The sequence below is a fragment of the Emys orbicularis genome, chromosome 1 (genome assembly GCF_028017835.1).
Source record: "Emys orbicularis isolate rEmyOrb1 chromosome 1, rEmyOrb1.hap1, whole genome shotgun sequence".
Classification (NCBI taxonomy): domain Eukaryota; kingdom Metazoa; phylum Chordata; order Testudines; family Emydidae; genus Emys; species Emys orbicularis.
The window spans coordinates 30,151,638-30,176,708 of NC_088683.1; the positions used below are offsets into that span (position 1 = coordinate 30,151,638).

Here is a 25,071-nt window from a genome sequence, read left to right on the forward strand (position 1 = left end):
GGCAAAATCGACCTCCGCGGCTTCCCGTCGACGGCGCTTACTCCCACCTCCGCTGGTGGAGTAAGAGCGTCGATTCGGGGATCGATTGTCGCGTCCCGACGAGACGCGATAATTCGATCCCCGAGAGGTCGATTTCTACCCGCCGATTCAGGCGGGTAGTGTAGACCTAGCCTCGGACTCAGCTTGCTATTCTGAGTCCTACTCCTGTCCCCAAGGGGGACCAAGGGTAATAAAAGGGGGGGACCTCAGACCACAAAGGCCTCAGGGTCTCCCCCTATCCCATGAACCCAAGGCCCACTAGTAAAATCCCAGGTCTTTTACTTCTGCGAACCATTCCTTTTATCCTTTTAACCACACTCGAAAGTTGTGATGAAATAACGTCCTTATTGAGTATTAATTATTAAACTCTGCTCTTATTTAACTTAATTGTACCTCTGGGATGCTGCAAGGAAGGCAAAAAACTCCCCAGCCCTCTGCCAGTTTGGCCCCTACAGGAAGAAAAAAATTAATTCCTGACCCCAGAACAGGCAAACAATCAGAGCTACAGCAACCACAAAACACAGCTTCACGGCTGCTAGTACAAGGAAGAGAGGGTGAGGCTGCTAGAATGGAGCAAAAAGCAAGAGGCCTTACAAGGCCCAAGCTAGGGTTTAAATTAATGAAAGGAGAGAGTGAGGGACCAATCAGATCCCTTCCGCCCCAAGCTTGCCAACCAGTGACTAGAGACTTTGAAGGGGAGGGGCAGCCCTGCATCCTCTCAGCACATGTTCTCTTCCCACATTCAACTGGGCCTATCCCAATTGCTGCTGGCCCCCTCAGGTTTCCCATCCAGTGAGGCAGGTGGGTGGTACTAGTCACAATCCCTCAACAACATAAAAATTCAGGCTAGCCCAGGCCATTTACCAATGACCAGTTCAAGATATGATTTATGTGGGGCTCTGTCTGTCAGTGATGTACGGTTCACAATCGCAAATATTGATGGTTGTCTATTTACAGCATGGGGGCATGTTCTTTTGCCCCAGCTGTGTGTTGTTTTGGTGTGTGTTTGGGTATTTTGTTTATTTTGGAATTAGACTGAGTTGTAGAGTGAGTACAAGCATCAGGTGTTCTGATATAGTCCGTATAGCTGTGTCCTTTTTAAATATAAAATTAACATCGACTATATTTTTATTCATCCAGCTGTAATGATTTATATCTTGGAGGGAAATAGAACGCCTCCTGGAGTTATTTACCAGATTGATGCATCTGATCCCGAACAGTCACAACTCACAGTAAGTTTAATTAAAGGAAAAAAGAGACAATGCAATCCACTGCATCTGAAATATAATGAATTCCAGGAACTTTCTCCTCTGAGCTCACTAATCAAGCATATAGAAAAAGGTATATTGTCAGCTGAAATGAAACATTTTAAATAATAAAGTAGAACAGCAGAATGTTATTTTTGATAAGAAGGCGCCTATCCCTCACCACTGGGGTATGGAGTGGGTTTTAAATTTTGAACACCCCAAAGTTAGAGTTTGGAGACAGAGTTTTGATATGGCCCATCATAGATATAGCAGGTAACGGGGTCTTTCTTACAAACTGTCTCCAAAACCCCTTTACAGAGTAAGGGTTAAATGGGGCTTTTAATCTTTTGTTACAATGAAGTTTCCTTTAAATGAAACATTGGGGAAATAACTTTTCATGCAATGAAACGTCAGCATTTAGCTATCTGGAAAGCAATACAGTGTGATTTGTGGCCAACAGCTTAAAAAAATGGCACTAGCTGATATGAAAAGGTTCTGGGTATCAGCAGGAATGTCTGAAAAGTCACTTTTTGCAGATCTGGAAAGGGTAATTGCATTTACCTGAGAAACTGGTGAAAGATACAACATTATCACAAACAGACATTTCAGGTGTTACTTCAGCCTGTAGCATTACTCAAAAGAGCAATTAAATTGTAGGAGCTGCTTTCTTGACCTCCTTACTCAGTCTTTTCTCGGGCAAACTCCCACTGAAGTCAATGTGGGTTTGACTGAATAAGAAAAGGTGTAAAGGCCTCAGGATTTAGCTCTAGGTTAATTATTATTGCCAATGAAAGAAAAAAATAACTGCAGTGAATTCTTCATCAGCAAAAGTCTTTGAACCGGTGATAAATCCCAGCCATAATAAGGAGATGCAAATGCAGAAATGATGGACTGCTGATACAATAATACTCCCAGCAGGAAAACTAGAATGGTCCATTGACAAGAATTTGTTAGCTTAATTGATTTGATTACTCAGCTGCTTTTTCAGCAACTTCAGTTAAACATATCACAATAGGAGATGAGTTATGGTTACACTCGGTTCTATTTCATTTCTATTTGTCACATGGCTATGTCTACACTACAGAGTTCAAAGCACTTCCGCGGGAGCGCTCCTGCGGCAGCGCTTTTATGTGTGAGTGTGGTCGCGGGAGAGTGCTGGGAGAGAGCGCCACCTCCATGGGGGGGAATAGCTCAGAGTGCTGGGAGCCGTATTCCCAGCCCTCTGAGCCTGTCCACACTAGCACTTTACAGCGCTCAAACTTGCTGCGCTCGGGGTGTGTGTGTGTGTGTGTGTGATTTTTCACACCCCTGAGCCTGCAAGTTAGAGCGCTATATAATGTAAGTGTAGACAAGCCCAAGAAGTAACACAAGAGGAGTAGCACGAGCTGAGCAGGCTGTAGAATTTTTAAGAAGACTTTACTGATCACCTGGCTTATCATTATTTGATTCTGTATGTTCTAGAATATCACTTGTTAAGTTAGGCCTGGTCTACACTACACATAGAATCATAGAATATCAGGAAGGGACCTCAGGAGGTCATCTAGTCCAACCCCCTGCTCAAAGCAGGACCAATCCCCAACCAAATCACCAATCCCCAACTAAATCAACACAGTTAGGTTGACTCAAGGCACCTTACATTAACCTAGCTGTGGATGTGTCGCCACTTAAATTTGGCTCCTGATGACTGAAGTGCCCCACTACACTGATTTAATAACACCATCTCCCCAAGCAACATAGAGTCAGGGTCAACGTAGTTAGGTTGATGCAGTGTGAGTGTAGACACTCTGTTACTTATGTCAACCATTACTGGCCTCCAGCAGCTGTCTCATAATGTCCCTCAGTGACCGCTCTGGTCACTGTTGTGAACTCCGCTGCCCTGGGTCAGGTAGACGGGAAGCCCCATGAATTTCTGAAATTCCTTTTTCTGATTGCCTGGCTTGGCGAGCACACCTAGCAGCTCTCCACTGTTGAGTGCAACTGCCCAAGTGACCATGCTGGCTACACACCCCAGGCGTGCTCCTGCCTGGAGGAGACAGGAGGTGGTGGATTTCCTGGGTCTCTGGGGAGAAGAGGCTGTGCAGGCACAACTCTGAACCAGCCACAGAAATGTGGATATCTATGAGTAGGTCTGTGAGTAGGTTGCTCAGCAGATGCAGGAGAAGGGCTACAACAGGGACCAGCAGCAGTGCCATGTGAAAGCCAAGGCGCTATGGCAGGAGTACCAGAAGGCCAGAGAGGCCAACAATCGATCTGGTGCAAATGTGACACAATGACTAGCTTGGTGTGTGACCATGTCTCTTTCTAATGGGAACCACTGTCATGCCCTGCTTGCTGTTTACCAGCAGACTTACTTCTATAGCTCAAGTGACAGTGGCTTGTGTTTCTGGTGATGAATGTCCTGGGTTTGATCCTGCTGATGACCATGATGCCTGTACATCTCCTTACACAGAGTTCTGGGGCAATACTGTAAATGTGGGGCATATGTTTCCTTGATCCATTCTTTAAGCCCGTGAATGAATGGCTGGATGTTTTAAAAAGATAAAGATGCTAATTCATAATCCTTTTATTCCAGTATTCATGTACTCCTGTGTCAGAGTCATTCACTGTCTCTCAAACTGGAACCATTTCTTCCACAAAAGAATTTGATTTTGAGAGAGATCCACATACGTAAGTATTCATTTTGATCCGCTGATCATTCTCGTTGTTCATTGTTAACAGAGACCTACTGCATATAATCCACGGAGTGATTCTGGTTTGATTTTGTTTTTATATTTAACAGTTATTTGTTAAACATAACAGTGACAGACCGCCTAGGGCTGAGCACTACCAGGACAGTGATAGTCAACATCATTAACACCAATGACGAACCACCTTACTTTGCCACGTAAGTGAAACATTCACTTTGTACCGTAAAAATACAAACGGTTCTCAGACTTTTCAGCCCCAGCATCCATTGGTTCAACCTTTTGGGAGACTGTAATATAGTCATTAACTGATACAATGTCTCATTGTTTCTATATCCATCTTTCTTAAACTTAGATTGTAAGCTATTTGGGGCAGGGACTATCTTTTTGTTCAGAGCCTATCACAATGGGGTCCTGCTCCATGACTGGGGCTCTGAGGTGCCACAATCAAACAAATAATAATAAACTAATGATAATACATAAGAACGGCCATACTGGGTCAGACCAATGGTCCTTCCAGCCCAGTATCTTGTCTTCCGACAGTGGCCAATGCCAGGTGTTTCAGAGAGAATGAACAGAACAGGACAATCATCAAGTGATCCATTCTCTGTCACCCATTCCCAGCTTCTGGCAAACATTAATAACTATTATAATAACTATTTATTTTCATTTTGGTTTGACTTCTTAGTCTCTTGTTGGACGTTTTGATCAGTTTCTTTCCATTATCCTTGTATATGTTATTACAGTTAATTTTCAAAGCTCGTGTTTGATGCTAAGTCAAGCATGAAGACATACACTCTGTCTGAAACTCACCCCTTTGCAGAAGGTCAAAATAAGGTCTATGGTCCAGATCCACAAAGGTACTTAGACTTCTTACTTCCATTGATTTAACTGGAAGTTAGGAGCCTAAATATCTTTATGAATCTGGGCCCTAAGTCTCAATTTTAGGGTCCACTGCAATGCATAAGCCCCCTGTTCAGGAAGGGTGGCCAGCACATCCCTCGGCCCGCGCCGCTTCCTGCAGCCCCCATTGGCCTGGAGCGGAGAACCACGGCCAGTGGGAGCCGCAATCAGCCGAACCTGCGGACGCGGCAGGCAAACAAACCGGCCCAGCCCGCCAGGGGCTTTCCCTGAACAAGCGGCGGACCGGCTTTGAGAACCACTTTGTTAGAGCACTCACCTGAGATGGGGGAGACCCAGGCTCAGTTCCCCCCTCTGCCTGAGTGGTGGGAAAGGATTTGAACACAGTTCTGCCACATCTCTCAGGAGAGTGCTCTAAACACTGAGCTATGGGATATTTTGATGTGTGGCTCCATCAATCTCTTCTGTTGACGCTGTTCCATTTTGGATAAATAATTGAATAAAGCACAAGCAGAGATAAGTGCTTCCTTGCAGCCCAGACTTAGGTGCTCTGCCATGCCTACTATTGCACACGCAATAACTGCAATTGCACATCAGAATACTCATTTGTACATGCAGCTGCAATAATCACAAATAACCATGCAAATTTGCATGTAAAACAATGCCTGGGCCATAAACTCATTCAGGAGAAATCAAGCCCTACCAGGGTGAATATATTGAGCTAGTTTTATAAATAAAGTGAATCAATTGTTGCCTGGAGTTCTGGGCATGCTCAGTCAGGGGAAAGCAGACCCTGTCATTTAAAAAGTTTATTGCACCACTGAGACAAGCTCTTTAAAATAATATTGTCCTGGAAGCAGTAACTGTGTTTATTCCATAGCAAGATTCCTTATACTGCTACCGCTATTTTTATTTTTTAACCTGCATGTGGATGGAATGAAAACAGCTAATCCATTTGCAGGAGATGGATTGGATGATCTAACAGGTCTCTTCTATTTCCGACATCTACAATTCTATGATTGTCAAGCAATATTGACACTTAGCAATGGGCGCGGGGGAACATTTATTTGCCTCTATTGAACTTCTTTGTCTACTCTAGGAAAGAGAGAGTCTACAGGATTCCAGAGGAAAACAGCCCAGGAACTGTTGTTGCCAATATAACAGCTAAAGATCCAGATGGTGAAGGCATTATCAGCACACTTGTCTACAGCATCAGTCCACCTAATATGCATTTCTCCATAAATCCATGTAAGACAAACAAAAATACTATATGTCCTTCAATCTATCTGTGCCTTTTGGTACAAGAAAAGAAACAATCCAGGTTTGAGAAACTCCTTTGGCTCCAGTTTTAAGTTATTTTATTTCCTTCTGTCGCTGCCCTTATGAAGAAGCAGCATACTTTATATCGGGTTAATACATTCTTAGGGCCAGGTCCTTGGGTCTGGCTGAGCTGTGCTCAACATGGAAGTGGAAGGGGTGGGGGGGGAGGGGCAAAAGTGGCTTAAACTCATCTGATCCTGAGGGCTGTTACCTCCGGCACCTCCAGAATAAATTAGTGTAGCCTCATCGTTTTCCTAATCTGCGTTGGCTGCAAAATTCCCTGATGGGCTGCTGCGCCAGCTGGAGATTTTCAGGGCACACTCCAGCCACCTTCGGTCCTGCCTGCAACATGCGTACTTTGCCAGAGGTGGGCTGGGAGGGAGTGATGTAGACCTTTATGCCAGCCTGGGATTCCTCTAGGCGAGAGGACTCAGTTGCCTTCTTAGGGCAGTTTTATGCCTCTTTGAACCATGAGAGCAACACAAAATGGTCAGATCAGGGGGCCAGGACCAGGACTTTAATGTCCTTCATGGTGCAGGCTGAATCCCCTCCCAGGATAAGACCTACAGAAGCCCTGTAATTCAAATCCATTATTTCCCCCAGGTGAGACATCTCAGAAGACTTGACGAGCTCATATAACAGGAGAGAAACACGTCTGCACTCTATTCGCCTTCTGTCCATGCACACCGGGTTCTCCTCGAGTCATTTACAGCTGTGTCAGTGAATGTTACACTTCTGAACTGGTAGCACTTTCAGTCAGATTGGCACAGTTGTAAATGACTACACAAAGCACAGGGCAGTGCAGAATCAGGCTCAGTGACTCTTTTTCTTCTTTCTAAATGCTTTGGCTTCCCTGTGCCTTTTGGGCTTAAAGTGCTACACTCCCCATTAGTACACTAAGAAACACAGACAGTGTATAAACACATTCTGTCACCCTCTTCTGGCTCTTTGCCTATAGTAATACATGGCTGACATGTTAGCCTGTTTGAACAATGGCAGATGAAAGGGTATATAACCAAGAAGTGAATGAGTGAAGACAGAACTTGACACACTACGTCATAGTTGAGAATGATTCTTACTACACGTAGATCTAGAGCTGCCTTGAAAGCACTAGAAAATGAAGTTCTGTCTTTAGCCACAGAGCAGGGACAGCATGAACATTAGCAGTGCACACTTCCCAACACTACTCTGCCAATGTACCTCACCCCTGACTTACAAAGACCCCTACTAGGGGTGAGAAGGTAGGTCAGTCTCCATGCCTGGTCAGTTATTGGCCTCTCTGCTGAGGCTGTCAGCCATCATGGTATTTTTGTGCTGTGGACACATATCTGCTAAGGGTTAGATAAAATGCATCAGTTTATTTCAGATCACTAAACAAACAGCTGTGATGTGGAGGTAGGGAAGGCTCTATATTTACTACCAGTTCCCTGAGCCATCAAGTCCTTGAGGAGAACAATATATTTAAATATGAATTCTTGTCATTTCCTTTCCAGTGGTGAGTATCTAACCCCTCATTCCTTTCCTCTTAGTCACTGGTGTGATTTACGTGGCTATGCGAATAGATCGAGATGCTGCTCCCCTACGGCTACATCCTAACATCTCATTGGTCATTCGTGTGGAGGACAATCCCAGTGGTGGGCAAACGAATGAAATAGAGATAACAGTCATTATTGAAGATCTCAATGACAACCCACCAGAATGTAGCTTGTACAACTTCAGGTACTAAGCCACTCACAATGTCTCTCACCAATATGATGGGGCCAGTATTTGATGAAGGGCACCCTAGTTAGGCACCTAGATCCTGCATGTGTGTGTTCAAATGGGCAGTCCCTATTGGCTCCTACTGGTAAGTGCTGACTGTGTGTCTTAAGATGCAGGGCTCAAACATCCTGTTGGTTCAGGTTTGAAAATTGGGCCCAAAACATCTGTGCCAAATCAGGGTTTTATTTATCTCTTTCTCCCATTCAGATGCCAATCACCACAGCATCGAGGGACCATAGACTGTATATAATTAAAAACAGCATCATTTCTGTCCAGAACAGGGGCAGACTTTTCATCCCTCTCATTTCATTAGAATTTATTAAATGGGATCATTCTAAGCGGTTGACTTTCAGACCCTTCTGGCTGTTATTAATTTTAACCTTTGCCCTCTCCTTTCCCAACTCCCTTTCTTTGTCTGCTATCTTCATGTTCTTGGCCTGCAAACTCTTCAGGGCATAGACCACTCTGCCATTATACATGTTTGGTGTGCAGTTGCAAGCACTATAAATTACCATCAGTCCTGCTATTTTCTCCTGGACGTCTACCATTCATACTGCACGTGGGTGATGAGGGGGGATAGGTGGGATTGTGTCATGCAGGATTTAGAATCTTTCACAGTTCATGGGGCTGACCATGGTGTTATTCCATTTTTGTGCTGTTGTCAATAGAGCTGGGAGAAATTTTTCACACCGTTTATTTGCCCCCCAAAAATGCTTCTTTCATCAACATGAAACTATTCATGCATTGGACAAGAATTTGCCAGTTTTAATTAAAAAAATTGGGGGGAGAGGGGAGAGCTGGATTCACAAGGTTTTGGCATCATTCACAAAACTGCTGTAGGAGGAGGAAGCTCCCTTGTAATCTTTAGCCCAGTGATTAGGGTACTCATTGAGATGTAGGACCCCCCCCAGCCACTAAAATTTTTGATTTGCTGAAATTTTTCACTATGATACAAACTGAATTTTATTCCACGATTTTTCAGAACTGCCAGGAAACCGAAAAATCAGTTATTCACACAGCTCCAGTTGTAAGGCCTATTGGATGTATTTTTTGTCAAATCTTTTCAATTCACATTTAAAAGACCCAGTCCTGTAACCCGTCTATTTGTGAAACTCCAGCGATGGTCAATGGGATCTGTGATTGCACAAGGACTACAGAGTTGGATCCCAGGGCCTGGTTCTGATCTCACATCCAGTTTTATATCAGTCTAACTCAATTTAATTCAAGAGTGACACCTCTGAAGTCAATTGGTGTAACTGAGAGCAGGATTGAGCCCTAAGCACTTTGTTTTTATTAAATCTCTGCTGCAGTTTTTAAAAATAACAGAATCAGAGTGATAGGCAAGAAACTCACTTTAAAACAGTCACTTCTGACTAGATTGAACTCCTAGATATTTATTCATCAGGAAATGAGAGAATAGCTCTCTAATTAAAGCATATTGATAGTTTAGTGACAGGAAAGTGTTTCTCTCTAAATTGAGAAATTATTAAATTGATCTGAACAATCTACTTGAGGTTCCAAGAATGTCACGAAGCACCCAGTTAGGAAGAAATCCTGTAGTTATGAGGAATCTCCTTCTCCTGTGTTTTTAAACATCATGATCCTTAACCTGTAGCTCTTTGGGACATTTTTCATTGATTCTAAGGCCAGAAGCGACTCATTTGATCATCTAGTCCAACCTCCTACGTAACACAGGCCATAGAACTTCCTTGAAATAATTCCTGTTTGAACTAGAGCAGGTCCTTTAGAAAAACATCCAATCTTGATTTAAAAATTGTCAGTGATGAAGAATCCACCCTTACCCTTGGTAAACTACTCTAATGGTTAATTACTTTGATTAAACATTATACCTTATTTCCAGTCTGAATTTGTCTAACTTCAACTTCCAGCCATTGGATTGAAGGACCTATTATCAAATATTTGTTTCCCATGTAGTTACTTACTTACCACGATCAAGTCATCCTTAACCTTCCCTTTGTTAAGCTAAATAGATTGAGCTCCTTGTATTTATCACTATAAGGCATGTTTTCTAATCCTTTTATCATTCACATGTCTTTTCTCTGCACCCTCCCCAATTTATCAACATCCTTCTTGAATTGTGGACACCAGAACTGGACACAGTGTTCAGTAGTGGTCATACCAGTGTCAAATATAGAGGTTGACCCTACTCCTGCTCAAGATTCCCCTGTTCGTGCATCCAAGGATCACATTAACTCTTTTAGCCATAGCATTACACTGGGAGCTCATGTTCAGTTATTATCCACCATAACCCCAAAGTCTTTTTCAAGGTCCCTGCTTCTCAGGATAGAGCCCCACATCCTGTAAATAAATCCCCATGCATCTATGTCTCAGACAAAGCAAAAGCTATTCCCATCTTGCCTGACATATACAAGGCTGCTCAAGGAGTATTGAGTGAAGTGACTGGAGCTGTCATGATTCCACCCCATCCCTGCAAGCAATAAGGAAGTAGGGAGATGGAGGAGATACTGTGGGAAATAGAATTGCAGAAAGCTGTAAAATCATTGTGGATCAGGTTCTTGACATTGCATTATAATATGGGTATCCGAGCCTTTCATCAATAGAAGATGGCATTGTCAAGATGACAATCACCACAACAGAACATCTGGAACTCACTCCAACTTTATGGTTGTCTACTATTCCATTCATGGAGGAAAGGACTCTTCAGTTCTGCAAAACTGATGTGATGAATGAGAATTGCTTTGATTGAGGTATATCAGATTCAGCTGACAGATCATGGGTTACTGTAAATAGTTTAGTTGGAAATATATCACACGCTGTTCTAAGATAAAGAATAACAACTAAAATGGTCCCTTCTGACCTTAAAGTCTATGAGTCTATGAGTCTAACTAATTTCAGTATTTGAAAGTAACCTTATGCCCTCATAGGCCCTGATCCAACAAAGCACAAACATATACTTTAAGCATGCATGTAGTCTCATTGATTTTGGTCCCACAGCAACTTCAATGGGGCTACTCACATGAGTAAAATTAAGCATATATTTAAGTATTTTGTTCAGTGAAGAAAAACCGAGGCCAAGTATCAATTAAGGGGCAAATGAAGTAGCATATTGCAGCATGTAGACAGAGTACTGAAACACAGATTTTTAAAAGAGACTCATTTAAAATTAGAGGTGGATCAAACTAAGATCCTGATGCTAGTTTCAAAGTTAAGAGGTGTTCCAAGCATTTGGTTTGGGTTCTGTCTAAGGGTTTTGGTTCAGCCCATTAGAGAGAGAAAGGGGTTAGCCACAAAATACAGATCAGATTTCAGCTCTGCTCCTAAAGTTTGGGGTGTTGGAATCTGGGATTTTCGTTTGAAAAGTATGTGGAAGTCAATATGCAGTACACTTCAAAAGCTGTTAAGAGGAATGTTGTAAAGAGGCATGATGGGAAACGTATTTCTTTTTGACAGACTTGAGGTATATGAAACAGCCACCACTGGGACACTTCTCCTTGACCTGCGAGATCACTGCCAGGATATAGATGTTGAACCACCAAATAATGAATTTAACTTCACTGGATTGTCTGGACTTGGAAGTAACAAATTTACACTGAATCCATCTGGCTCGGGAAGAATTGTGGTTAGTTAATTGTTTTGTTTTAGGAAGTCTCAATTAAGGTGGCAGTTTGTTAAATCTAATTAAGGTATCTTCCAATGCTCTACATTCATTATCCTTTCAGGAAAAATTGTTATTCACATTGGGCTAGGGTGAAACTGTTGATGAAATGCGTGCATGATTTTTTTTTGGTGAGAATGTTCTCTATGGAGTCTAGAGATCATGATGCACAATTGCTCTTTGTTCTAAAATCTGAAAGAATGGTTAAAACTGGGGGGGAAAACCCAAAGCCATAGACTTGTTTGAAATCTCCTTTCTAAGGAGTGTGGGGGCACATAATGAATGTCAAGATAGTGCTTTGAAACTCATTCCTGTTTAACACTGATATGGAGGCATAACAGAAGCAACCAGGGGCAGGTCCCAGCAATTTAAACAGTGCCAGACTAATCCCAATTCACACAAGTGTTTGTAACATACTACATGAGATCTTGGCTATTCAGAAGAAAGACTGACATACCCGAGAAGCCCCAAACTCAAAACCGCCTCCTGACTCCACTGGTAAGAACTGTAGCGCTACTCAAGGTGATCAGTTCATACAAATGCACCTTGGGAATTGCACTTGTTTATTTCACATGACAGAACAATGGATTCCTTGTGCTGATATCAGATCTGCAGTTACAAGAACTCTATCCAGTTGCTTGGCATGTGTAATGTTGGTTGTTTTGTGGATAAAAACTGTGCAATACACCAACCAGCAAGCACCTAGATATACCATTCAAAAGAACATTGCAGAAGCATGATGGATGGTGATGTACCGCAAACTACTTCCTCATCAAGGCTAAGAAACATTTGCATGACAACACAGGAATTTATAGTCCTAATCTCTTCTGCTCACACTGGCTGTATAATGTAACATGCTGGCTAAATGTGCCATTTCCCCTCCATTGGTTATTCCATAGAGGATAAGAACCTAGTACTGCTACCGGCTGAAGGAGTTACTATTTTAACTCAAATGGTAGAGACTTGAGCTTTAGTGCTGACAACCCCAGTGAGGGTGCTACAAAGTATGGCACAATGCAAGAGACTGGGTTTTAATTCCCCATTTGGGCAACCACTTTGTAACGACTCTCCCCAGGGATTATCATCAGTGACTGAACCTGAGACCTTTGGCATAGGTCTACACCCCATGATCTAGAGATTTAGAGAATAAGACTGAGAATATATTATTGTCCTTATAGAAATAGATGGTACGCCCACATCTCGAACACTGCGTCCAGATGTGGTCTCCTCATCTCAAAAAAGCTATACTGGCACTAGAAAAGGTTCAGAGAAGGGCAACTAAAATGATTAGGGGTTTGGAACGGGTCCCATATGAGGAGAGATTAAAGAGGCTAGGACACTTCAGCTTGGAAAAGGGGAGACTAAGGGGGGATATGATAGAGGTATATAAAATCATGAGTGATGTGGAGAAAGTAGATAAGGAAAAGTTATTTACTTATTCCCATAATACAAGAACTAGGGGTCACCAAATGAAATTAATAGGCAGCAGGTTTAAAACAAATAAAAGGAAGTTCTTCTTCACGCAGCGCACAGTCAACTTGTGGAACTCCTTACCTGAGGAGGTTGTGAAGGCTAGGACTATAACAGCGTTTAAAAGAGAACTGGATAAATTCATGGTGGTTAAGTCCATTAATGGCTATTAGCCAGGATGGGTAAGGAATGGTGTCCCTAGCCTCTGTTTGTCAGAGGGTGGAGATGGATGGCAGGAGAGAGATCACTTGATCATTGCCTGTTAGGTTCACTCCCTCTGGGGCACCTGGCATTGGCCACTGTCGGTAGACAGGATACTGGGCTAGATGGACCTTTGGTCTGACCCGGTACGGCCGTTCTTATGTTATCTAAAGCAAGGGTTCTTAACCTTTTTCTTTGAGACTCCCCCAACATGCTATAAAAACTCCATGGCCCACCAGTGCTACAGCAAGTGTTTTTCTGCATATCCAGTACTGTAGATTAAAAACCAGGGCTGGCATTAGGGGGTAGCAAGCAGGGCAATTGCCTGGGGCCCTGCAAAGCTAAGTTGCTTGGGCTTTGGCTTTCTGCCCTGGGTCCCAGTGAGTCCAATGATGGCCTTGCTCTCTGGTTTATTTTGGAGGACCCCCTGAAACCTGCTCATGGCCCCCCAGGGGCCCCCAGACCCCTGGTTGAGAACCTCTGATCTAAAGGATCAACATTATTTGTTGGTAGTAGTAGGTTCTTTTCCTCTTTATGGATCAACCATGAGATAAGGGCCTTGTTACACTTAGCCAGCATATTACACACGCTTTGAACTCAAAGATAAAAAGATCAAGACTTTTGCTACATGTAACACAGGGCCCCTACAAGTTTAGCTAAAGGAGAATGAATCTTCTTGGCTGTAATGGAGTTAGGAATTACAGCTAGACACCAGAGAGTGTATTCAGTCCTGTAATTTATTAATTGCTTGTATAATTCAAAGAGGGCAGTGGTATATGTATTTAGCCAGCACATTGACAGAACACTGGAAATCATCATTTGCTTGGTGTGTGTTGTGACTTTATGTAACGAGGTATAAATACAGTTTTCTCTTTTTAAATCTAGTTGATTGGAGATCTGGATTTCGAAAATCCAGATAATCTAGCAGTTGAGGAATATACTTTGACAGCTGTGGTGCAAGATATTGCCCAGCCTTACTATACTAGCAAGTATCCCTTTTATTCTTCTTTGAGATTTTTTTCCTATGCTGTTACTGCATAGCAGGAGGAATGTTATTCAAAATACATTTATGTTCAACACACGTTTTCATAGCCATACTTAACCATTAGTTAATCTTCCATTTTGTTTCCAGATAATATCTACATTTACATCAAAATAACTCCAATGAATGAGTTCTTCCCAGTCTTCAATAGCCCATCATACGTATTCAATGTTTCAGAAATTACTCAAGGTACAGTAAGTAAAGGCTATCCTATAGATGTAAGGTTGTTACAGTGTAAAATAATTATCTTGGAGCAAAAATATATTAGTTTGTATTACAATAGTGCCTCAAAGCCCCAGCCAAGATCAGGGCCCCACTGCACAACCTCATAGTACAGAGTTTACAATGTAAATAGACAAAACAGGCAAAGGGTGGGAGAAAGGAAGTATTATTATGCCCCCTTTTACAAATGGGGGAGAGAGATTAAGTGATTTGCCAAAGGTTACATAGCAATTCTGTGGTAGAACCAAGAACTGAACACACATTTCTTGGGCGAGATCCTCACTCCCACGCTGGCCACTTTACACTATGTAAAAGAGCATAAATGGGTCCAAAAAGCCTTGGTTCAGCTGAGGGACGATTCCCCTGTCTCTGGCACTGTGAATGACAGTCATAAAGCTGCCTTCTGAGGACCCCTTGAAGCCTCTGTTGTAGTGGGTGGGGTGTCATCATGCCCCTGAATCCCAGGGCAATGCTTTAAGCACAAGACCATCCACTCCCGCCTAGCAGAGTAGTATATACAAGGAAACAGAGTTAGACTTGCACTCACTTGGGGGTGGGGGAAAAACACATTTGTTGTGAGGAACCTGCTTTTGCAATAGCAAAAATTTGCAGATTAAACAATTTTGCAAAAAACTTTCAAGCATGAGTTTTTCCACTCATGCTGTCTGAGAATTTTTTGCGCATCTTCTACATGATCTGCCTCAGCCTCCCTGAGACCTCCCACTGCCTTTTCCACTTCTCCCTGCTCCACAGACCTTCCAGCTTCTCTGCTCTAACAGCACCTTTTGTTCTGCAGTTATTCCTAAGCAACTTCTCTGCAGTGTTAGCAGTGTTTTCTTCCTCTGTGTAGAGGGCCTGCCACCTGTGTGTTTACAATGTCCCTTACCTGCAGCTGCATTTAACTCTGGCTTTTTAAATCTTTTTACTTGGAGTGTACAGTAATTGAGAGGAACAGACAGAGTTTCATCAGGAATTTGGGGGATTTTTTGGAGGGAGGGGGTAAAAGATGGAAATTACAGCCGTTTGCGGGCATTTTCACTGGGTTTAAAGGGCCAGGTTTTTTGTAGCTTGTACAGCATAGCCAATTTTCTTTGGCTGTGGAACTTTTCTATTATAACATGTTATTAAACCAAGCTTAAATTGGAGGCAGCAAAAATTTAAAAGTGAAAAAACTCACCCCCAAATATAAGCTATAGTCTTTATTAAAATCCACTCTTCCACCACACACTGTAGTAGTTCCCTTCCTCCCCACCACCATATTTCATTTTAAAAAATGACCCATATATTGGGACTGTGAAACCTGATATTTTTTCTAACAGCATTGAGACACACATTACCCAGAAGGGTAACTCACCACCAGCATGCCCCCTCATAGCTGAGCTTGTGCAGCAGGGTCTTCTCTGCTGGTGTCCCCTACTGACAGCTGCTCCAGGCTGGGAAGGAGTTGATGAGAGCCTTTTGGCTCCGTCAGCCCTGTGCTGTTACACCTGTGAGAGGTGCCAAGCCTGGAGGCAGGATTTAAAAGAGGAAAGAGTCTAACTCACTAGTGGCTGACCAGAAGGAGATGTGGACCTCGCAAGGAAGGCCTGGTCTACTTCTCATGACTCAGATCAGTTATAGGGAACAAAGCAAATTGAAAGGTCCCTACCTACCCCGGGAGGCTCTGGATAGGCCCTGGGTCCCAGCCCAGGCTTCCTCCAGGCAACTTCTAGGTTTCCTCTGGCCTCAGCCAGGCCTTCCTTCAAGGGCCTAGCACAAGAGATCCACCCGTCCTGGTCAGCCACTACTGAGCTGGGCTTTTCCTCTTTGACTCCTCCCTTCAGGCTTGCCACCTTCGGCAGGTTTTAAAGGGTGGGGCTGACTGAGCTCACAGGCTGTCATTAACCTCTTCCCAGCCAGGGTGGGGTTTGTATACCCTATGACAAGGTGTCATATCAGCTCAAGATGGCCATAACTGCAAGCAGACAAAAGACAATGCACAGAACCATCACTTGAAAAAAGTATGGCAGGCCTACAGCAAAATTGCAAGAAAAGACTGGGCCTGCAATACCTACCAAATCCTGGCCTGTGTTCAGGGTGGGAACATGTTGAGGCTGCTTCTGAAACTCTACAAGCTTTGTGTGGTTTGAAAGAGCCTGTTTGAGCTCAGCGATGCTCAAACAGGCTTTTCAAGCAAAAATGCAAAACAAAGGCTGGTGTAATGGTAAGGCACTACACTGGGACTCAGGAGATGTGGGTTCAAGTCCTGTCTCCTCAGAAGAGAGTTTTCTGGTGGCTTGGCTGGCTAGTATTCCCTGGCAGTGTGGCTTCTGTAATTTTCACTCCACGCATCTGAAGAAGTGGGTTTTTTACCCATGAAAGCTTATGGCCAAATAAATCTGTTAGTCCTTAAGGTGCCACCAGACTCCTCGTTGTTTTTGTGGATATAGACTAACACGGCTACCCCTCTGATACAGAAGCTAAAATGTCAAGTTGCTGATGGGAATCAAGGAGAGCAGAGACTTAGCCCTGGTCTAGACTGGGGGGGAGGGAATTGATCTAAGCTACACAACTTCAGCTGCGTGAATAACGTAGTTGAAGTCGACGTACTTAGATCGACTTACCGTGGTGTCTTCACTGCTGTGAGTCGACTGCTGCCGCTCCCCCGTCGACTCTGCCTGCGCCTCTCACGGTGCTGGAGTACAGGAGTCGATGGGAGAGGGCTCGGGGGTCAATTTATCACGTCTAGACTAGACGCGATAAATCGATCCCTACTGGATCGATCGCTGCCCGCCGATCCGGCGGGTAGTGTAGACATACCCGTAGTGTGGAGGCACAGGTCCCCATGTAGAGGGCCAGGGCCCTGATCTTCAGCTGTTCCCCCTAGATTCATGCAGCTATCAGGAATGCTTTGGTTTTGAGAGACCTGTTAGTTCCATGGTGTAGGGGTGAGGCTAGGCATCATACACTGCCTCTCTGTAGGCACAATATGGGGAACCTCATGGAGTTTACTGTCTTGCATGTACTTCCCTCCCCCCACCTGTGTGATTCAGACCTTTGTAATGTAATAATTTAAATAAATCTCTGAAACACATGTGTGACTATAAACCTCTGTGTCCCTCACAGAGCTTTGCTGGATTCTGAAAAATGCTTATACGAGTTAAACAAGTGTTAGTGTAAACCTTTAAATACTGTTGCTTTAAAAACCCTTTGCAAAACAGCACACATTTTTGGAGAAAATACAGATGTGGGCTCTAACGGGATTCTGGGGAAGGGGTAGTGCCAGCAGAAAGCATGCTGGCTGTCACACCAACTAAGAGCTAGCAATCTGCAGCAGGGCTGGAATTCACAGAGCCAGGAGGAGAAATAAATGGAATGCTGATGGCCTCAGTGACAACAGCTCCCCAACCTCCCTCCCTGCTTCACTTTTGGCATTTAGCCCATAATTCATATGAAGCTGGTTATTTAAATATGCATTTAGGGTGAAATTAACTCCTGCACAGAAGTCACTCTTGCATCACATATGAAAAATCATATATATGGGGAAACTGACAGCCAAAATATAGGAAACTTTTGTATTTCTTCCCCCTCCTCTTTTCTTTCTTTCCTTTTTTTTTTTTTTGGTTAAAAAAAAGAAATAAAACAAATATTGAGGGCTTGTTGATACTGAGAAGTTAATTCAGATTAAGGTAGCATGTGAACTTCAAGCACGGCATCTATTCCTGATTAAGTCCTGGTGTGGACACATTCATTCCAGAATAAGAATACCTTTGGGAATGGATTACGCTAATTTGGCATAAGGGACTATTATTCTGGAATAAGAACATTCATACCAAGAGTTAATCCAGAATGACTATTCTGGAATAATTACTTGTGTAGACAAGTCCTAAATTAGAGTTACATCAAAATCTGCCTATGTCATTTGAACTAAGAAAGTCACTTAGGAGGAGTCTGATAGTCTTTACATTTCATTTTGTGTGTAATTTTTTTAAATGTTAAGATAAGATGGCTCTTCTTTTCAGCTGGATCCAGCATTGGAAAAGTGAGTGCAACAGACAAGGATTTACCATTTACTGGAATCACATATTCCATTGTAGCTGGAGGAGGTACCCTTTCTTACACAAATATATTTTGGATCGACCCAAATGAAGGAAATCTGAAGATTATAGCAACATTAGACTATGAAACAACGCAGAGGTACATTCTCACAGTGCAAGCTTCTGACACAGAGAAGCTTGCTACAGTGTCCGTGAGTAACTATATCACTTCTGCAAATGTCTCCCCTACCTGAGGCAAAATTTAGCCTATGTCCATGGTCATCCCAAGACCTATGCACCACTCAGCTCCCACTGAAGTGATATTGAGGCTGTGGGCTGGCTCTCTACACAGGGCTGAATTTCACACAAAGGGAGGATATAGTGGGAGGGAGCAGGGAGTCCTGCCATTTAAAAAAAAATGCAGTGTTTTTATTTGTTGTTTTTTCCTTTCAACACTATCTTTTACCTGCCTGTTATTCATTCTTGATATTTCTGGTGGGCAGTAAGAGAGCTTTCTGTGTATCCACAAAGGCCGTAAAGAGCATGTCTACACTTACAGCAGCATGTTGAGTACAGATACTGCACGCCCAGCTAGCACGGGTATAAAGAGCTGTGTGGACAGTGAGGCACAGCTTAACTGAGTGGAGTAGAGTGCCCGGCACTCCTGAAATCTAGGGTAGATACACCCTACATGGCTATCTACATGTCCAAGCAATGCCTCCCATGTCTACACGGCTATTTTTAGCAGCATAGTCTCCGTCTCCCTGCTGCAGGAGCCTTTCCCCACCACAGTGAAAGGCTGGCAGCAGTGGGGAAAGGCTCCAGCAATTTCCTGCTGCCAGAGCCTCTCTCTGCTGCCTCCCATCTTCCAGAGCCTTTCCTGGGTGCAATGAAAGACTCTGGCAGTGGGGAGCTGCTGGAGCCTTTCCTTACTGCTGGAGCCTTTCACTGCCACATGTAGCTACACAGCACAGTGACAAGTATGGATGCAGCCTGCCTTTCACTGTGGTGTATACCTACGTGTAGTACCTGTACTGTACACGCCGCCGTAAGTGTAGACGTAAGCTTACATTCACTCCTTATATGTTTCAGAGAACACCAAACTTCTGTGCATATGAACTGTTTCCTTCAGTGGTTAACATCTCTCTTTACCCCATTTTTGCATTACATTTGATTTTGCTATTAAAAAAAATTGTATTATCTCCAAGATTTTAGGCCCAATTTTCCATTCCAGCCAATAACTGCTTGGTGAAGGAACAAGGGGAGTTGGGGGGAGAATGCTTGCCCTCTCACTGCCCCTCATCTCCACATGGGGAAGGGTTGATCTACATGAGGAGGGCTCCCTTCGTGCATGGAACAGTCATAGAATCATAGAATATCAGGGTGGAAGAGACCTCAGGAGGTCATCTAGTCCAACCCCCTGCTCAAAGCAGGGCCAACCCCAACTAAATCATCCCAGCCAGGGCTTTGTCAAACCTGACCTTAAAAACCTCAGTCCCTGAATTATTATTAAATGTCGGGAAGCTTAATTAACATTTGTGAAGCACTTTGAGAACCTTGAATGGCTAGATCAGAAGTGGGCAAACTACGGCCCCGTGGGCCACATCCGGCCTGCGGGACCCTCCTGCCTGGCCCCTGAGCTCCTGGCCTGGGAGGCTAGCCCCCGGCTCCTCCCCTGCTGTTCCCCCTCTCCTGCAGACTCAGCTCGCCCCGCCGCCAGCACAATGCTCTGGGTGGCGGGGCTGCGAGCTTCTGGGGCAGCGCAGCTGCCGAGCCCGGCCTGACCTGGTGCTCTGTGCTGCGTGGTGGCCACGGCGTGGCTGGCTCCAGCTGAGCGGCGCAGCTGTAGGGCCGCCAGCCACCAGTGCTCCAGGCAGCGCGGTAAGGGGGCAGGGAGCGGGGGGGGGGGGTTGGATAGAGGGCAGGGAAGTTCGGGGGGGTGGGCAAGGGTCGGGGCGGTCAGAGGGCAGGGAACAGGGGGGTTGAATGGGGGGCAGGGGTCCTGGGGGGACAGTCAGGAATGAGAGGAGGGGTTGGATGGGGCAGCGGGGGGCAGTCAGGGGCAGGGGTTCCAGGGGCAGTCAGGGGACAGGGAGCGGGGGTGGATGGGGCAGGAGTCCCGGGGGGAGGGCTAATGGGGGGGGCGGGCCACGACCCCGTCCCCTAATCGGCCCTCCATACAATTTCCAAAACCCGATGCGGCCCTCAGGCCAAAAAGTTTGCCCGCCCCTGGGCTAGATCTAATAAGTGTAAAGTATTATTTTCCATTCTGACTATGACATACTTTAGGCAATTCAAAAAAATCAAAAGTCCCACATAAAAGAAAGTGCAATGTTAGAACATAATTTGCCTTAAGGAATCGGAGTTCTAAAGGGACGTCGGTCACAACGTGAGTTCATGATCTCTTGAACTTTAACATGTCTAAGGCAAAAACTAAATTAATGGACCTTCCCTGCCACTCTTGTTTAACTACTGTCAATAAAAAGAAAGAAGAACAAATCCTACTAGCTACTAGAGCTGGCAATATTCTGGCACAGCATAGTGGAAGAATCTCACCTGATCAGCTGGTTCTCTTTCAGGTAACCATCAATGTTCTTGAAGTAAATGATGAAAAACCAGTTTGTTCAGCCAATACCTATTCACTGGCAATCCCGGTAGACCTAGCTGTTGGGACCAACATTGAGGGCTTCAGGATAGAGTGTGTTGATCGTGATTCTAGTCCCAGATCTTTCCGGTACTTCATTAATTCAGGTACTGCATTTGTTTGACTCTTGAATGTCATTGTTGCATGCCTGATGCATGAGGAAAATGCTTGGATATAGACAGTCCATTTGATTTTGTGAACAAAAAAGTCTAGTACATGTTACATGCTAATGCTGATATTGGCTAAGGTTTAATACCATGGTGATTGACAGGCACTTTAGAAATAACAAAGATTAGCTAGCTAGAGCTTCCATTTAAATTAATGGCAAAACTCACATTTACTCACTGGAGCCAGCCAGACTGCTACTCCTCTTGTACACAGGGACAAATTGTACTTTCAGTTATAACAGGGTAAACTTGAATAACCCCATTGGACTTAATGGAGTTGCAGTATTTCAGATTTCTGTCAGTGTAACAGAGTGGAATTTGGGGCACTGCTCAAAACTACTCTACAAAACTTGTGTCCTACCTTCATGCTGTACTCATTAAAATCCCTTTGTAAGAACATGTGCTTGGACACAAAAATCAATTATAAGCCAGGTGCTGAGACATTTGGTGTTGCCTCATTTCACAAAAAGGGAGCCATTTTAATTTAGGAAAAACTTCTCCTTTTGAGGCAGAGAATGGGGTAATGATTGAACAGGTGATTCAGACAAATATCTTAAGCAGAGAGGGTGAGACCCTCACCCCCACTCCAGCCCCTTTATGCAACATAAAAGGCTCAGAGTAGCATAAAGGGCCTCTAAAAGCCCTGGTCCTGGCCATGGGAGGAGTCTCCTGGTGCAGGCACTGAGGAAAAAACAGTAAGGCTATCTTCTGAGGACCCCTTTGCAAAGCCTTGAATAGGGGACATGCAGGGGGTGAAGCTGGGAGTGAAAGAGGCATGTCAATTGGTGGGTCTGCACAGATACAAGGCAGTGCTGAGACCCATAGTGCAGCCATAGGGATGCTGTTTAAGGCCTAGGCTACACTAGAAAAGTAGATCCGCAGAAAAATCCATACCCCTGAGTGGCGTAGTTAAGATGCCCTAAGTCCTCATGTAGACAGTGCTAGGTCAGTGGAAGAATTCCACCTCTCGGGGAGGTGGATTGGCTATGCTGATGGAAGAATCCCTTCCATTGGCATAGGTAGTGTCTACCCTGATGCGCTACAGCGGTGCTGCTGTAGTGTTTCAAGTGTAGACAAGCCCTAAATTAAGCCGGTGAGCCAGAACAGCCCGGGATTGGGAGGGCACAAAAAGATGTCTTAAAGCCACCTTAACCCTCACCCGAGGCTGTGAGTTCTGTGCTGTGTCTATTGGAGGTGTAGCACAGGATCTTATACAGAGTTGTTAAGATCAACTCATTCAGATGCTATGAGGATCTCTTGCAATAGCCCTTAGCATAGAATCATAGTAGATTAGGGTTGGAAGAGACCTCAAGAGGTCATCTAGTCCAATCCCCTGCTCAAAGCAGGACCAACCCCAACTAAATCATCCCAGCCAGGGCTTTGTCAAGCCAGGCCTTAAAAACCTCTAAGGAAGGAGATTACACCACCTCCCTAGGTAACCCATTCCAGTGCTTCACCACTCTCCTAGTGAAATAGTTTTTCCTAATATCCAACCTAAACCTCCCCCACTGCAATTTGAGACCATCGCTCCTTTTTTGGTCATCTGCCACCATTGAAAACAGCCGAGCTCTGTCCTCTTTGGAACCCCCCTTCAGGTAGTTGAAGACTGCTATCAAATCCCCCCGCCTCCCCACTCTTCTCTTCTGCAGACTAAATAAGCCCAGTTCCCTCAGCCTCTCCTCGTAAGTCATGTGCCCCAGCCCGCTAATCATTTTAGTTGACCTCCGCTGGACTTTCTCCAATTGATCCACATCCTTTCTGTAGTGGGGGCCCCAAAACTGGACGCAGTACTCCAGATGTGGCCTCCCCAGTGCCGAATAGAGGGGAATAATCACTTCCCTCAATCTGCTGGCAATCCCCCTACTAATGCAGCCCAATATGCCATTAGCCTTCTTGGCTATTAGGGCACACTGTTGACTCATATCCAGCTTCTCGTCCACTGTAATCCCCAGGTCCTTTTCTGCAGAACTGCCACTTAGCCAGTCAGTCCCCAGCCTGTAGCAGTGCATGGGATTCTTCCATCCTAAGTGCAGGACTCTGCACTTGTCCTTGTTGAACTTCATCAGATTTCTTTTGGCCTAATCCTCCAATTTGTCTAGGTCACTCTGGACCCTATCCCTACCCTCCAGCATATCTACCTCTCCCCCAGCTTAGTGTCATCTGCGAACTTGCTGAGGATACAATCCATCCCATCATCCAGATCATTAATGAAGATGTTGAACATTAAACCTTGCGCAAAAGTCTGTTCTCAGATGTATGTCTCACTAAAGGTGCTTATTTCCTACCTTTAGCACTTCAGTTATGGTATTATTTTCTATAGTAGTCCTGGTAATCAACTTCTAGTAACTGGAGCCATTTCATAGAACGGACGAATGCTAATGCTGCTAGAGCACATCATCCCTTTCAGCGGTTTCTGAAGGCAGTGCTGTACAGCCAAATGATTGCATAATTGATTAGTAACAAATTGTAGATAGAAGTGAAATCAGTGGCCCTTTTCACAATGTTTTGTGCATCTGTTTTATGTTGATTTTTTTGCTTCTACTTCTAGGTAATGCGAATAATCATTTCACTTTTTCACCAAGTGCTGGCTCCAACATCTCTCAGTTGATTCTTGCATCTAGATTTGACTATGACAGTGGTTTGGATACAATCTGGGACTACAGACTGCATGTCTATATAACAGATGACAATTTGCTGTCAGGTTCGAACAGAGCTACAGCCCTCATTGAAACTGGGACAGTGACATTAAGCATCAAAGTTATCCCAAAGCCGACTACTACCACCACTACTACAGTAAGTTCACTGAAATTCTGAATCTTCAACTTAATTCTGTGGCTGATGCATGGGCGGGTCTGTGTGGGACAGTTAAAACAACTGAGGGTAAGTGCACTCAAAAGAACACAAGAATTACTGTGGGCCCGATCCTGGGCAAAGGCATCTTCCACTTAAAGTGAAGTCAGTGGGAGACAGGGAGCTCAGTGTCTTGCAGGATTGGACCTGTATACAAACCCATAATGTTTATTTTTTTATTTCACTTTCTACAACAAAAAAGGCACCTACCCAAAGGTCCAGGTACCCTGCCATCACCTAAGATCACAGCCAATACAAGAAAGCATCCCAAACAGCCTAGCCCCTTGTCAAAATATCAATCCATAATAAAATAATTGATTAAAAATACCCCATTCTGCAACATACTCTACACCAGTAGTTCTCAAACTAGGGCCACCGCTTGTTCAGGCGGGCTGGGCTGGTTTGTTTACCTGCCGCGTCCGCAGGTTTGGCCGATCGCGGCTCCCACTGGCCGTGGTTCGCCGCTCCAGGCCAATGAGGGCTGAGGGAAGCAGCAGCCAGTACGTCCCTCAGCCCGCACCACTTCCTGCAGCTCCCATTGGCCTAGAGCGGTGAACCGCGGCCAGTGGGAGCTGCGATCGGCCGAACCTGTGGACACGGCAGGTAAACAAACCGGCCCAGCCCACCAGGGGCTTTCCCTGAACAAGCGGCGTCCCTAGTTTGAGAACCACTGCTCTACACCCCATCCCCTCTAACTCCCACTCTCCCTGCAAGCCTGAAAAAACAGATGGGCGCTGCTTGAGCTGTGGAGCCTACCATGTGGAGACTGTCACAGAGTCTCATGTGCAGAGCATACAATTGAGAAGTTATAGACTTCGGCAGCTGCATTGATAAGGAGAGAGCAGGAGTTAACCTTTGCCTGAGATATTAACATTTCTTCACGCATTTCTCAGAGACTGGTTTTGGTTCC

The 25,071-nt window shown here is 44.5% G+C and overlaps 1 protein-coding gene across 1 annotated transcript in view; it reads left to right on the forward strand.

The window, feature by feature from the left end:
• CDHR3 (cadherin related family member 3) overlaps positions 1 to 25,071 on the forward strand; it is a 75,726-nt gene that overhangs the window by 25,160 nt on the left and 25,495 nt on the right. The window contains exons 4-14 of the mRNA XM_065423772.1: positions 1,180 to 1,271; positions 3,859 to 3,953; positions 4,066 to 4,170; positions 5,931 to 6,079; positions 7,681 to 7,870; positions 11,345 to 11,513; positions 14,106 to 14,205; positions 14,353 to 14,451; positions 18,486 to 18,712; positions 21,080 to 21,251; positions 23,860 to 24,104. Coding sequence (XP_065279844.1) covers positions 1,180 to 1,271; positions 3,859 to 3,953; positions 4,066 to 4,170; positions 5,931 to 6,079; positions 7,681 to 7,870; positions 11,345 to 11,513; positions 14,106 to 14,205; positions 14,353 to 14,451; positions 18,486 to 18,712; positions 21,080 to 21,251; positions 23,860 to 24,104 — 1,643 coding nt within the window. The remainder of the gene's footprint in view (positions 1 to 1,179; positions 1,272 to 3,858; positions 3,954 to 4,065; positions 4,171 to 5,930; positions 6,080 to 7,680; positions 7,871 to 11,344; positions 11,514 to 14,105; positions 14,206 to 14,352; positions 14,452 to 18,485; positions 18,713 to 21,079; positions 21,252 to 23,859; positions 24,105 to 25,071) is intronic.